The sequence below is a fragment of the Theropithecus gelada genome, chromosome 4, assembly GCF_003255815.1.
Source record: "Theropithecus gelada isolate Dixy chromosome 4, Tgel_1.0, whole genome shotgun sequence".
Classification (NCBI taxonomy): Eukaryota; Metazoa; Chordata; class Mammalia; order Primates; family Cercopithecidae; genus Theropithecus; species Theropithecus gelada.
In genome coordinates, this window is record NC_037671.1 from 38,830,332 (window position 1) to 38,846,661 (window position 16,330).

At 41.5% G+C, this 16,330-nt stretch overlaps 1 protein-coding gene across 2 annotated transcripts in view; it reads right to left on the reverse strand.

Moving 5' to 3' along the window:
* The window catches only part of STK38 (serine/threonine kinase 38), a 55,832-nt gene that overhangs the window by 26,783 nt on the left and 12,719 nt on the right, over positions 1-16,330 (reverse strand). For both annotated transcript variants that reach the window (XM_025381519.1, XM_025381520.1), the window contains exons 3-5: positions 5,825-5,876; positions 4,580-4,702; positions 2,495-2,578 (exon numbers count right to left, since the gene is read on the reverse strand). In XM_025381519.1, coding sequence (XP_025237304.1) covers positions 2,495-2,578; positions 4,580-4,702; positions 5,825-5,876 — 259 coding nt within the window. The remainder of the gene's footprint in view (positions 1-2,494; positions 2,579-4,579; positions 4,703-5,824; positions 5,877-16,330) is intronic.

A 16,330-nucleotide genomic window follows, 5' to 3' on the forward strand; every position in this document is an offset into this window, starting at 1 on the left:
AAAAAAAAAAAAAACACAATGAAGCCAAGTAAAGGATCTGCCTTTACTTGATCTTAATACAGAAGCAAAGCTTTTGGGAAACAGCAATGTTGCTTGCTGCCCCACAGCCATGGCTAGGACCCAGTCACTATAAGACATTAATACACTAGAAGGCAGCCTTCATCTGCCTGTCTCCCCTGGCTCCCATTAAGGTCTCTACCTACTGCAGGGAGCCAAAGAAAAGGGGAGGCACTACAATTACCACTTGTCACTCACCCTGGAGGACAGAATGGTGACCACAATATTTCCTGTTTGTCAAGGGGAAAGCTACTGTGAACATACCTTGCCCTTCTCTCTTGAGGCTGAAACAGTAGCTAGAAACCTCATGGTTTGAAAGTGGAGTTGGCTGAATATAGATTAAGGGAGGGAAGAGTCTGAGGTGCAATTCATACAAAAAGGTTATCTTTCCCCTATTCCATAAATATTTAATAAGGTGGGGGGGAGGGGTTGTTGTTATCCTATGCCCTAAGAAAGCAGAAATAAAAGCCAGTTTTTTGTCCCATCAATAACTATATACTGGCATCACAACTGAAGGTTTTCCTTTTGCACTGGAAGAGAAACATCAGAAGCTAGCTAGATGTCATGTCTCACCCTTTAAATTTTTCCAGGTAGCAAAAATTTCCATCATGTGGAGCAGAAAAATAACCTGAACTCTCAGTGGGTAGCTTTAATTCCTACCCAGTTTATTTAGTAAAAGCAAACAAAAAAGCAATTTTACCTCTGTACCTGTACTTTGTCAGCCCTACCCCAAAATGGTGATGGATTTGCACTGGTCTACTTCCATCTTTTATCTAGCACAAACCCAATGCAGGCTTCTTCAAGATGGCTGAGCCAGGTAGAGTCTGTGGCCAGAGACTTTAACTGGCTCATAATGAGATCTGTTAAGTTGAGGAGTTGAGTCCTCAGCTAAGGTGAGCTAAACAATTTAAGTTAATGTACCATTTAATCCATAAGTTAATGCATCATTTAAAATGTTAATTATAATAGACAGTTCCTTTACTTTCATTTAGAAAAGTTTTAGAAACTGATTTTGAAGGCACAGTATTTGAGAAAAGGCTTTTTACACATTATGTCTGGACCATCCTCTGTTAGAAACCATGTGGGGCACCAGGTATACATAAAATTACTAACTCTGAAAATCATATGTACTTTGTTTTGCAGTTTTACTCTGACTGCTAACATTTGATAAAAAGAGGCCTTAAGCCTTGGTTAAAACTGTAAGAAATATATCTTGCAAAAACAAAACTTACTCATGAGATGCAAACATACTAATTAATGCAGAAGCCTTATAATTTCCTTCTCAAGATTAACTGACACTTTTTCAGTGCCTACACACCCATACCACAAACTAATTTGTAGATAGTATGTAAGTAGGCCGGCTTACTGTGAATTTTGAAAAAGGCTGGTGTTAGCATAAAGTATAGTGTCTGAAGACTTACTGCCCGGGTATTTGATACTCTCAACTGAAATTCCTGGGAGTCTAAAGCTTCTCGGTAACACATGAAAATTCGAGAGAAAATAAAAATTCCAAATTTTGGGGTGGCATTTAAATGAAGACAGGGAAGACCAGTGATTGTATCTCCTCTCAAGAGGTAGAAAGGATTGGATGTGGGGCCAATCTCCATCCTTCCTCTTTGGCTCTAAATTGGGAGTTCTTGTCACAGGGTCTCCATGTTCCTATAACATCAAATCTTCTACAGGACATTTGCAGTCATCACCCATCGCAATCTGTTCTTAAGCAACCAGCTACATTAGACTAGATTTATAGAAAGTCTATTCTTGCTTTTTAATCTATCCTTTCCAATATTTAAAACTTCATTTATTTTGCATAAGGCACTTTATAAATCGATTTGCAAACCAGGTTTTGGTTTTAGAAAATATCCTTTATCATTAAAGGAGAATTTGCATTGTTCTGCCATTTGCATTATATTTTTCAAATTCAATCAGAAATTGGAAGGCTGGTCTTTTTCAGGTACTGATGAGCTACCTAGAAGACTCAACTTTGGTTTAGGTAAACAGAATGAAGCATATAAAGACACATTTTAGATTATAAATTCCAAATTCTAATTCCTAGTCCTTAGTTATGAAATATATATTACAATTTCTATTTCTCAGCATTTGGTAAGAAACACACTACCAACACCACGTATGACCTCAAAAAAAAAAGGCTCTCAAAATAAGGACATTTTGTGATCCATTGGAAGACACAAGTAACAGCTGCTTTTCGAACAGATTCTCAATTTTTAAAAGATTGCATATAACCTATAGGAATTATTTGTGATTTTAAATATGAACTGCTTCTTTGTAGGGGGAAAAAGGTAGTATTATATATACAGTCATACATGACAGAACTAAAGAAAACTGTAATAAAAATATATATTTCAATTAAACAAAAAGAAAAGTTTTAGGAGACAAAAATTAATAAGCTAAAAGCACTGCTACCACTGTGCTTTACCTGCTCTTTTTCAAGCATATCTGCTTTACGGAGTATTTTCATTGCATACACATGTCCCGTATCTTTCTTCTGAACAAGCCGTACCTAAAAAGTTACAAAAGAAATGCCAAGTCAAAAACTCATACTACCAAGCTAATGCTTTCATGTATTATAGGATGCAATAATTAACTGAAAAAGTATTATAATTTTAACAGGAGCAACTAGTAATAACAAAGCAGAAGAAAATGCTTTTCAATGTTCCAAAATGAATACATTATACACAGTAAAGTCGATGCTGCAAACATCCTCAAATACCTCTACATCTGAACAGCTTTGGTTCCTTAGTTGAACAAACCAATCTAATTTAAAACCTTCAATTTCAAATTTAAGGACTCATTATACCCCTGACATATGTCATCCAGTCAGCTCAGAAAATCTAAGTAAATGATTACAACGATGTTTAATTAAAACAAAAGTAGCGGTGCATGGTGTTGTATACCTGTAGTCCCAGCTATTTGGGAGGTTAAGGTAGGGGGATCGCTTGAGCTCAGGAGTTATGAGCTGTGGTGTATTATGCTGATCAGGTGTCTGAAGTAAGTTCAGCATAATATGGTGAATATGGTGACCTCCCAGAAGTGGGACTGGCCGGGGGGGTACTAGGTTGCCTAAGGGAAGGGCAAACAGGCCCAGTTCAGAAATGGAGCAGGTCAAAACTCCCATGCTGATCAGTAGTGAGATCGTGCCTGTAAACAGCCAAAACTCCAGCCTGGGCAACACAGTGAGACCTTGTCACTTAATCAAAATAATAATAACAAAGTAAAACTTCATGCATAGGAAAAACGTCCGGAAAGAAAAACAAAAAATTCAGGCCAGTCGCAGTGGCTCACACCTGTAATCCCAGCACTTTGGGAGGCTGAGGCAGGTGGATCACCTGAGGTCAGGAGTTTGAGACCAGCCTGGCCACCATACTGAAACTCTGTCTTTAATAAAAATACAAAAATTGGCTGGGTGTGGTGGCAGGTGCCTGTAATCCCAGTTATTCGGGAGGCTGAGGCAGTAGAATCACTTGAACCCGAGAGGCAGATCTCGGCTCACTGCAACATCTGCCTCCTGGGTTCAAGCGATTCTCCTACCTCAGCCTCCTGAGTAGCTGGGATTACAGGCGCGTGCCACAACACCCAGCCAATTTTTGTATTTTTAGTAGAGACAGGGTTTCACCATGTTGGTCAGGCTGGTCTCGAACTCCCGACCTCGTGATCCACCCGCCTTGGCCTTCCAAAGTGCTGAGATTACAGGCGTGAGGCACTGCGCCTGGCCCTGGGGTACCAGGTTTTAATAACATACTGTTCCTTTTATACTTGCAACTATTGCATCAGTAGGTCGTCTACTTTGGGCATTTTTCATTAATGGGAATGACCTTGCATGGGCTCTTTCAAACTCTCCCCAACCAATTGCTCTTGTGCCCAAGCAGGATCATTTCCAAGAACTGTGGGGACAAAGTCGCAAATGCTTTCAAATCTCCACCACTACCTATATAACTCCTTTCTGTAAATTCTACCTCCTAGGGTCATCTTTTTAGAGCTGTATCAATCTGGTGGGGAGAAATAAAGGGTGGAGATACACTGTTAATTAGTTAGTTTCCTTCTGGAGAGGCAGTGCAGTATGGGGAAAAGCAAGCGCTTTGAGTTCAGGAAACAGGGCCCAACTTTTGGTCCCAGTGCTCAATGGCTGTGTGGTAACAGGACATTATATATACCTTTACAGTCTTAATTTCATCATCTATAAAATGGGTTACTGTCCTGATTATGGGGAAAAAGCAGCCTGTAAATAATAAATGTTGATTTCCTTCTACTTTTCAACTCTCCCCCTAAGTCAATATTTAAACACCAACATCATCTCTGGCAAACAGAGAACAGAGACCTGGGACCTTGGAGAGAAGAAAAAGAGAAAGCAGACAGACAAAGCAATTAGGATGTGGCGATGGCATGCCTGACCCATGTAATTCCATACATTTCAGTTATATCAACAATTACGAGTTGATGATAGGTTAGAAGCTTTGAAGTTTTGCAATTATATTTGTACTTGACAAGTAGCTGTGATTTTTACCTCACCAAATGCTCCTCTGCCTATTACTTTTAAGGACTCAAAATCTTCCAATCCAAGTCTTGTTCTCTTCAAACGAAGAAACTCTGTTTCCTTCCGAGCATGTGCTGATCTCCGGAGTCGTTTCTAATATTTAAATAAGGAAGGGAGAAGAGGGGAAGGAGCTGAAATTCTGATAACAAGTCATGTTTGTCACTTACCCAGCTGGAAAACAAGTCCACAGTGGACTAGGGATAATCTTTTCACATATGGAAGCACCCCAGAAGGACTCTTAAGAGGTCACTTCTCCATTTCCCGGCCTTTAGACACAACATCCAAGCCACACTGAACAGATGGGTGCCTCCTCTGGGAACTCTGACTAACCTACTTCAGCAATCCACTATCCTAACATTTTTGGTGAAGGAAGGGATAAATAATCAACAACATTTTCCTTTATCCTGTTTAATATAAACTAAAAATGTGTTCTTATCTTTCCCTCTGGGTTGGTTACACATTATATGCTCTAACTTTCTGTTATTTCTACAAGTATTGGGTATTTTTCACCACTGTCCTGGGTTCTGCAAGCCAATCCTATTTTCGAAGGCATTTCCACTGCCATTCCAGTTTCTTGCACAGTCCCTTGTTAACTATATTTTCTCCTACTATATCTGTGGGCACTGGGTGGAAGGGCTGATTTGAGATGGATATTTTGCCTTAATAAAGATTTCAGGAACATGACACACTGGGGCCTGTCGGGGCATGGGGGGAAAGTGGAGGGAGAGCATTAGGACAAACACCTCATGTATGCGAAGCTTAAAACCTAGATGACAGGTTGACAGGTGCAGTAAACCACTATGGCACATACGTACCTATGTAATAAACCTGCACGTTCAGCACATGTATCCCAGAAAAAGTAAAGTAAATAAATATTTCAAAAACTTGCCCTACTCCTATGGAGACTTTTCAGTGAATTCTATAAAAATGCTATAACTTGCTCTTTTAAATTTTAATTTGATTTCATTCCTTCTTTCCCTTGGAATTCTAAATCTAGTTTACTATAACTGCATCTAGAGAAGCCTTCCTCTCCTAGTTACTTAATAATTAATCTGTCCCTCTGCATTAACACCCAAATCCAGAAGCACACTACCCCTCAAGTTCCTCTGTTACTGGGCCGAAACCCTTCTCATGTGTACCAAGGCTAACAACTTGCTGGACAAGATACAACCTGCCATGCTGGGTTTTAAGGAAGATACTGCCAATATTAATTACCTCTTCATCTTTTAGGCCTTCTTCTTCCATCACCTTTTCTAACTTCTTTTGTCTAAAACAAAAACAAAAGACACATGAAATCACATCTGAATAACTTTCTGAAAACTCTGTAACTTAATATTGTAATTGCATTTTAAAAAATGACACAAACGGGTAAATCTCAAACTGTCTCATTAAAACCAAAAAAATTACAGTTACTAAGACAAGTAAAAAGATTTCCATCCTTTGTTAGGTCTACTTTTTTTTGGCGGGGTAGGGGGAGGAGACAGAGTTTTGTTCTGTCACCCAGGCTAGAATGCAGTGGGGCAATCTCAGCTCACTGAAAACTCCACCTTACAGGCTCAAGCAATTCCACCTTAGCCTCCCAAGTAGCTAGGACTACAGGTGCATGCCACCATACCTGGCTAATTTTTAAATTTTTTGTAGAAATGAGGTCTCACCATATTGCCCAGGCTAGTATCAAACTCCAGCCTGACCTTCCAAAGTGTTGCGATTACAGGTGTGAGCCACCATGCCCCATCCTTAGGTCTACATTTTTTTTTTTTTTTTTTTTTTTTTTGTTGAGACGGAGTCTCGCTCTGTCGCCCAGGCTGGAGTGCAGTGGCGCGATCTCGGCTCACTGCAAGCTCCACCTCCCAGGTTCACGCCATTCTCCCGCCTCAGCCTCCGAGTAGCTGGGACTACAGGCGCCCGCCACCACGCCCGGCTAGTTTTTTTTTTTTGTATTTTTAGTAGAGACGGGGTTTCACCATGTTAGCCAGGATGGTCTCGATCTCCTGACCTCGTGATCCACCCACCTCGGCCTCCCAAAGTGCTGGGATTACAGGCTTGAGCCACCGCGCCCGGCCAGGTCTACATTTTTTAAAAGACTGTCTAAGATGTTAATACAACAAAGAATCTTGTTTCAAAAAATGTCCTCTCTCGGTTTTGGCTTTTTTTTTAAATTTGCTTTTCAGTTATTTCCTCCTTACCAAACCACAAAACAGCTGGTATTTGATAAACTCTTATATCATGGTGTTACTTTCCCTCTCTCTGACTGAAGTCTACTTCCTTTATTTCTGCATCTTCCTCCTCCTCCCTGCCATGAGCAAAGGGTAACAAACAACAAAGGTAAAAGCAGAATTTGGAAATTTAACGGGAAAAAGTGATCAAAAAGGTGACTGGCACCACTATCAAAACATCATACATCAGACTGGGTGTGGCGGCTCATGCCTGTGATCCCAGCACTTTGGGACGTGAGGCGGATGGGTCACTTGAGGTCAGGAGTCCAAGACCAGCCTGGCCAACATGGTAAAACCCCGTCTCTACTAAAAATATAAAAATTAGGCTGGGTGCGGTGGCTCATGCTTATAACCCCAACACTTCGGGAGGCCAAGGCGGGTGGATCACTTGAGGTCAGGAGTTTGAGACCACAATGGCCAACATGGTGAAATCCCATCTGTACTAAAAATGCAAAAATCAGCCGGGCATGGTGGCATGCCCCTGTAATCCTAGCTACTTGGGAGGCTGAGATAGGAGAATCACTTGAACCAGGGAGGTGGAGGCTGCAGTGAGCAGAGATCACGCCACTGCACTCCAGCAGTGGAGTGAGACCCTGTCTCAAAAAAATAATAAATAAATAACAAAAAAATAAAACGCCAGGCATTGTGGCTCATGCCTGTAATCCCAGCTCATGCCTGTAATCCGAGGAAGGCGGATCATAAGTTCAGGAGTTCGAAACCAGCCTGGCCAACATGGTGAAACCCCATCTCTACTAAAAACACAAAAATTAGCTGGGCATGGTGGCGAGCGCCTGTAGTCCCAGCTACTCGGGAGGCTGAGGCAGAAGAATTGCCTGAACCCGGGAGGCAGAGGTTGCAGTGAGTTGAGATCATGCCACTGCACGCCAGCCTGGGTGACGCAGCAAGACTCTGTATCAAAAAACATATATCTGTATCTCTCTATGTATGTACATATGTATATATGTATATATGTATACACACACACACACACACACATATATATATAAATTAGCTGGGTGTACTGGCAGGTGCCTGTAATCCCAGCTATTTGGGAGGCTAAGGCACAAGAATCACTTGAACCTGGGAGGCAGAGGTTGCAGTGAGGCAAGATCACACCACGGCACTCCAACTCGGATGTCGGAGTGAGACTCTGTCTCGAAGAAAAAAAAAAACATTCAGATATCAGACTTTTGGAGTACTGAACTTTAGAAAGTGCATGCAATAATGTTGTTGATCTATAGTCTCATAAAACTAAAAGAAGCAAGTAAAACTTCCTTACAACCCATTCCACAGAACTTTCATTTACTCAGCACAATAAATGAAACTACATGGGCTAGAATCTCTCCTCCACCACTCATCAGCATTCCAGATAAACAGGCAATACATACAAACAGAGCAAAGAAGGGTAAGAGTGTACAGTATGCTGGCCGGGTGCGGTGGCTCACACCTGTAATCCCTGCACTTTGGGAGGCCAAGGAAGGCGGATCACGAGGTCAGGAGATCGAGACCATCCTGGCTAACACAGAGAAACCCCGTCTCTACTAAAAATACAAAAAAAAAAAAAAATATTTAACCGGGCATAGTGGCAGGCACCTGTAGTCCCAGCTACTCAGGAGGCTGAGGCAGGAGAATGGCGTGAACCTGGGAGGCGGAGCGAGCCGAGGTCGCGCCACTGCACTCTAGCCTGGGCAACGAAGCGAGACTCCATCAAAAAAAAAAAAAAAAAAAAGAAAGTGTACAGTATGCTGCAGAAACAGCATGTAGTCCATTGTGGCTGACACACACAGCACTTCAAAAGCCACACCAAGAAGGTTGGATCTCATTCTGTAGACAATTGAGTGCTAAAAGAGGCTTGTGTGCAAAGGAGTGATGTGATAAGATTTCTATTTTAGAATGGTAACCAGCAGTAATGAGGATCTGATGGACTGGCAGGGAAAGCAACTGAGAAAGATCAGAGGCCAGTTGAGAGTTACTGTAATGATTCAGATGTACAGTAAAGATCTGGAACTAGGGCAGGAAAACCAGAATGAAGTGAATAGAGCTATTGCAAAGATGACCAACTGACAATAGGAGTCAAGAGAAAAGCCTTAGAATTTCCTGTCTAGAGGTATATGATGCCACTAATCAAGACAGAAAATGCAGAGAGAGGAACATTAACAGTTCTCCCAGTTCCCGGAATAGTTTGGGATACATGTGCATCTATGTGTACACATGTATTGGAGAGAAAAGGCTGTATTCTTAGTAGTTTCAGGAGTGTAAATTAATTCCATTGCAGTGGTTAGGTAGTTGAAGCAGAGAAGAGTAAGAAAAGTCAAAGTATAACATGCTAGGCAAAGCTCTAAGAACACAGCTGTGGTCAGCTCTTTTTGTGCCCTGAGTACTAAACACCATCACACCTCCTGACTATATGTTTTTGAATGACTACATCAGAATGGGCTACAAGTCCAATGCACTATCCACTGTGTCACAAAACTGGCTCCTTCTGATTATATTTTAAATCTAAATACAAATTAAGAGGTTTTCCACAGCTTTACTGAAGTGTAATCAAATTTGTTGCAGCAGAACGCCTGCCTGAGAGTAAAGTTAACTCCTTGAACACAATTAGATTATTTCATTAGAGAAAGTATCCAGAAAAAAAAAAAAGCCTATCCATGATAACGATTAGGACCAGGTCCACAAAGACCCCGAGGACACTAAAAACAGCAAGGACAGCCTGAAATGACTTAAAAATGGCATCCTCTGTGAGATGATATCAAAGGAATTACTGTTAACTTGGTTAGATTCATGGTGGCATTTGCATTATGCAAGAAAATGGCCATATTTTTGGAAATGCATACTTGAGAGTATGCAGGATTAAAATGACAGATGTCTGGAATTTACCTTAAAACACAATAGCAAGAAAAAACAAAATGGGATAGATGAAGAAAAGATACCAAAGCCCTAAAATTATTAAATCTGAGGGATGAATATATTGAAACGGGGTCACTATATTATTCTACCTATGTTTAAAATTGTTCATAGTGAAAAATAGCAGGACTCTCCACACAGGCATGTTCTCTTATAAGAGTGCCAGGTTAACACTCCAGCCTTTGGTGGAGCCACTCTTCCCTTCAATTCCAATGTTCCAAACCAGAACCCTGGGAGAGAGACCAAGTCACTTTCACACTTAGAGGCCATATCCAGCCTCACCCCAGTGATGCCTTCCATGCGTTCCATTTATTTTCGTGTGTGTTCATTTCCTGTATGAGAGAGTGGTAAGACCTTCTGAAGGCAGGGACTATATTTGAATTCCCCATCTCCACTAAGAATAGTGCTTTGTACACAGCTACTTTCTAAATGTATGCTGCTAAATTTTAAAAAGTAGAATGTATAGCAATGTGCAGACACATTCATGACTACTACTTACAATTAGCCCCCTTTTCTAATTTAGGGTCCCCTCTTAGCATAGCTTGATTCGGAGGTAGCAGGAATGAGAAAATAGGGCTATTCCACCCTAACTGAAAATAGATAGTATTTTGGTGAGACACCGAAAACCAGGAAAAATAGTGTATTTAACAGAAATAGGGCCAGGCATGGTGGCTGACACCCATAATCCCAGCACTTTGGGAGGCTGAGGCTGGCAGATAGCCTGAGGCCAGGAGTTGGAGACCAGCCTGGCCAACATGGTGAAACTCTGTCTCTACTGAAAATACAAAAAGTAGCCAGGCGTGGTGGCACGTGCCCGTAATCCCAGCTACTCAGGAGGCTGAGGCAGGAAAATCTCTGGAACCTGGGAGGCAGAGGTTACAGTGAGCTGAGATGGTGCCACTGCACTCCAGCCTGGGTGACAGAGTGAGATTCTGTCAGAAAGAGAAGAGAAGAGGGGCAACAGAGTGAGATTCTGTCAGCAAGAGAAGAGAGGAGGGGAGGCGGAGGGGCTGTGATTATATCTCCATGATTAAAAATGCCTAAATTCAGAAAATGCCTAAGAAATACTTTTTTTTTTTTTAAGCCAAGAGTCTTACTCTGTCACCCAGGCTGGAGTGCAGTGGTACTATCTCGACTCATTGCAACCTCTGCCTCCCGGTACAAGTGATTCTCCTGCCTCAGCCTCCTGAATAGCTGGGATTACAAGTGCCCACCACCATGTCCAGCTAATTTTTGTATTTTTAGTAGAGATGGGGTCTCACCATGTTGGCCAGTATGGTCTCGAACTCCTGACCTCAAGTGATTCACCCACCTCGGCCTCTGAAAGTACAGGGATTACAGGCGTGAGCCACCACACCCGGCCTTTTTCCTTTTTTTTTTTTTTTGGAGACAAGAGTCCGGCTCTGTCACCCAGGCTGGAGTGCAGGACACGATCTTGGCTCACTGCAACCTCTGCCTCCTGGGTTCAGGTGATTCTTGTGCCTCAACCTCCCTAGTAGCTGGGATTACAGGCATATGCCACCATGTCCGGCTAATTTTTGTATTTTTAGTAGACACGGGGTTTCATCATGTTGCCCAGGCTGGTCTTGAGCCCCTGACCTCAAGTGACCCACCCACCTCGGCCTACCAAAGTGCTGGGATTATAGGTGTGAGCCCCTGCACCCAGCCAGAAATACCCTAAAATTAACACTACACAGATTCTTTAAAATCTCCACAAATTACTTCAATTCTACACTCTGGTTTGACTGATATCTGCTCAGTGAAGACCATTAGGAGGTCTGGACTTACTCATTCTTGAGGCTTAAATAAAGCTGACACGGGATCACTAATAATAATCACATATCTCTACTTAGTATTAGATAAGACCAAACGAGGAATTTCTACAGTTAAGAAAACATAGATGAGAAAATCTAAGAGGAGTTGCAGAACATAGAAGTTCTCAGTAAAATGTATGAAAGACTATTTGATTTGGGGAGAAAAAAGCTTACCATTGTTATTTATTAAATTAGGTGTTTGTGGTTTTAATTAACCCACCTAAACAGTATTCATGAAGAAAAGAAACAACTGAAAATATTTTGTAAAAGGAAATGCCTGTTTCCTCAGATTTGATTCCAAACTGCTATGAATTATCTAAAACATTATTTTTTAATGAATAAGCAGACAACTGTCAATACCTACTAGGTACCTAGGATCACATACAGAACGAATACAAGGAGAGCTGCTGCTCCTCGAGAAGGTCACAACCGAGGCTGCCATTGAAGGCAAAACACAGACTGAAGGAATATAGCAGATGCACTTGCCCTACTGAGTGCTTATGATCTAACAGTGGTATTAATAGACCATCAGGTGGCATTCCGCAGCACTGTGTGATGGACACTAGATTCAGGGGGTTTAATTATTTTTAAACCAATCTATAGAAGCTGCTATAGTGTTTCTATGAAACTGCTCAAAGTTCTCATATTTTATGTTTATACAGGAAACAATTCCCAGATGAATTTTACTCTTTCTTCTATCTCTGGGCTTTGGACACATATCCCCCTGCAGTAAGTCCTTTGCTTCAACTATAACCTAGTGTTCTACTATGACGGAACAGGGCAAGAGTTGCACAGCAATGCTAGGAATAACAGATATTTTAAAGGCACCTAGACAAGACACAAAAGAAAAAAAATGAAGATTTGTATTACAACTTGGTCTCAAAATTTGCTAGCCCAAAACTTACTATTTCAAATCTCCATCATATATTATCTCTTCATTATCAATTGTCTCATATCACTAAAACTGTTTATTTATCAAGGTCCCGCAATGTGTCCCTCCAGAACATTAAAAAGCTTGCAAACTCAGGCCAGACAATCATGGCTCATGCCTGTAATCCCAGCATTCTGGGAGGTGGAGGATGGCTTGAGCCCAGGAGTTTGAAGCTGCAGTGAGCCATGATCGCATCACTGCACTCCAGCCTGGGTGACACAGTAAGACCTTGTCTGTAAAATAAAATTTAAAAAAAAAAAAAAAAAAAAAGCTTCTTAGTTTACTTCTGAGGTAATTCTTGTCAATCCCTTTTTAAAAATTTTTCTAGGAACAATAAAGCCTGAAAATTTTATTGAGCTGTATCAGTAAATCCAAAACCAACTAGCAGTTCATACAAAAAAGAGGGTTCTGGCTGGGCATGATGGCTCACACCTGTAAACCCAGCACTTTGGGAGACCAAGGCGGGTGGATCACTTGAGGTAAGGAATTCAAGACCAGCCTGGCCAACATGGTGAAACCCCATCTCTACTAAAAATACAAAAATTAGGCCAAGCACTGTGGCTCACACACTCTGGGAAGATGAGGCGGGCGGATCACCTCAGGTCAGGAATTCAAGACCAGACTGGCCAACATGGTGAAACCCCGCTTCTACTAAAAATACAAAAATTAGCCAGGCATGGTAGTCCATGTCTGTAATCCCAGCTACATGGGAGGCTGAGGCAGGACAATTGCTTGAACCCAGGAGGCGGAAATTATGCTATTGCATTCTAGCCTGGGCAAAAGAGTGAAACTCCGTCTCAAAAACAACACGAAAATACAAAAATTAGCCCGGAGTGGTGGCACGCTCCTGTAATCCCAGCTACTCAGAAGGCTGAGGCAGGAGAATCGCTTGAACTCAGGAGGTTGCAGTAAGCCAAGATGGCACCACTGCCCTCCAGCCTGTGCCAGAGTGAGACTCCATCTCAAAAAAAAAAAGAGGGTACTCAACAAAAAAGATCTACAAGGATATATTAATTCGGAAAGGCTCAAAGTACTAGCGCATTGTTGTTTTCTTAAAGAGATAGATGGTGTCTTGTTCAGTTGCCCAAGCTTGAGTGCAGTGACACAATCATAGCTCACTGCAGCCTCAAACTCCTGAGCTCAAGAGATCCTCCCACCTCAGCCTTCTGAGTAGTTAGAACTACAGGTGCACACCACCACACGTGGCTTACTATTCTTTAATAAAAAATAATGGCACTTTTATAAACAACCAAAAACAAACATTCTAACCCTCTTAAATATCTAACATTCTCTTCTGTCTTTTTATTAATTTGGTCTTTCAAGAAAAGCAAAACCACCAATGCTTTTTTGTTTGTTTTTTGAGATGGAGTCTCGCTCTGTCGCTCAGTCTTGAGTGCAGTGGCGCGATCTTGGCTCACTGCAAGCTCCGCCTCCCGGGTTCACGCCATTCTCCTGCCTCAGACCCCCAAGTAGCTGGGACTACTTGGGGGGCACCCACCTCCACACCCGGCTACTTTTTACATTTTTAGTAGAGACAAGGTTTCACCATGTTAGCCAGGATGGTCTTGATCTCCTGCCTCGTGATCCACCCACCTCGGCCTCCCAAAGTACTGGGATTACAGGCGTGAGCCACTGCGCCCGGCCTCCAATGCTGTATTTTTTTAATTTTGTTTATTTTTATATAACCCTCTCTGCTTCTGGAACCACTGAAACTTTTAGACGGCTTTTCTATCTTGAGAATCCAAAGAATGCAAAGCACTGCTGTCTGCTCATTTTGGGGTACAATCTTAGTGTTAATCACAATGTATCATTTATTAATAATGTAAACAAAACCATACATCATCTTGTTCCTGCAGAATGTGATACATACCAATAATAAACCATAGCTAGGGCAGAACCAGTAGGATAAAACCCAGAGGACTATTACTAAACAAGTGGCTAAATCAAAACTCATAAACATTTGCTTTATAATTACTACCCCAGTAGCTATGATTTCAAGAAGTGACTGTATTTGAAATAACTACCTCCACAGGTTTCACCTGCCTAAAGATATCCTGTGCAGAGTTACGTTTGAATTCCCCATGATCCTAACACGGGACAGTGTGCAGACACTTGTTTACTCCAGTGAACAGCAGCTAGCCACCACCACATACAGAACTATTCCACATACAGAACTGCATATTTAAGGTCAAATTATATATCCCATGTAAATTATCATTTACACCTTCATGAAGAACAGGATTGCAAAGATCCTTATCAAAATATTAGCATATCGACCCAGCAACATAAAGGAGATAATACAATGTCATCAAGGTTTTTACCCCTGAAATGTAAAGTTAGTCTAACATTCAAAAATCAGTCCATGTAACTCACCATATTAAAAGAATAAAGGAGAAAAACAATATGACCATTATGAAGATGCTAAAAAAGCATTTGAAAAAAATTCAACACCCATAAAAAAACAACAATCAAAACGAAACAAACGACAAAAATAAAAAAATAATAATGAAAAGAAAAAATTCAACACCTACTCATGATAAAAATTCTCAGCTTCTCAGCCAAATTGGAACATAGGCTGAGCGCAGTGGCTCACACTTCCAATCCCAAAACTTTGTGAGGCTGAAGCAGGAGGACTGCCTGAGGCCAGGAGTTCAAGATAAGCCTGGTCAACATAGTGATATCCTGTCTCTACAAAAAGGTAAAAAAAAATTAGCCAGGTGTGGTGGCACATACCTGTAGTCCCAGCTACTTGGAAAGCTGAGGTGGGAGAATCACCTGAGCTCAGGAGGTCAAGGCTGCAGTGAGCCATGATTGTGCCACTGCACTCCAAGCTGGGTTAAAGCAAGACCCTGTCTCTAAAAAAACAAAAAAAAATTTTTTAACCCAAATTAGAACATAAGGAAACTGCCTCAACCTCTAAAGGGCATCTTTGGTAAAACAGTGAGCACGTTAGCTTGAAATCAAGAAGAAAACAAAGATATCCACTCCCACTACTTCTATTCAACATTTTACTGGAATTTCCAGCTAGTGCCCTAAGGCAATGAAAAAAGAAAAAAAAAAGAAAAAAAAAAAAAGCCGGGCATGGTGGCTCACGCCTGTAATCCCAGCACTTTGGGAGGCCGAGGTGGGTAGATCACAAGGTCAGGAGATCGAGACCATCCTGGCTAACACGGTGAACCCCCATCTCTATAAAAATACAAAAAATTAGTCGGGCGTGGTGGCGGACGCCTGCAGTCCTAGCTACTCGGGAGGCTGACGCAAGAGAATGTCATGAACCTGGGAGGCAGAGCTTGCAGTGAGCCAAGATCGTGCCACTGCACTCCAGCCTGGGCGATGAGCGAGACTGTCTCTCAAAAAAAAAAAAAAAAAAAAGAAAAGAAAAAGAAAAAGGTGAGTAGATTGAAAAGGAAATAAAACTGTCTCTACCTGAATATCACAAGATTGTTTACATAGAAAATTCTAAATACGCAAATAAAAAAAAAACCTAGAATAATTAGAAACTTACAGAATACAAGATCAATATACAAAACTCAGTTATATGTCTATATACTAGCAGCAAACAACTGGACAATGAAATTCTAAATAGCATCCAGAAAACCCCCAAATACTAGAAATAGATTAACAAGACATGTAAGATGCACACGCTAAAAATTACGAAAACACTGTTGAGAAAAACTAAAGAAGACCTTAAAAATGGAGATATGGGCCAGGCGCAGTAGCTCATGCCTGCAATCCCAGCACTTTGGGAGGCCGAGGCAAGTGGATTACCTGAGGTCAGGAGTTCGAGACCCGTCTGCCCAACATGGGGAAACCCCGTCTCTATTAAAAATACAAAAAATCAGCTGGGGTGGTG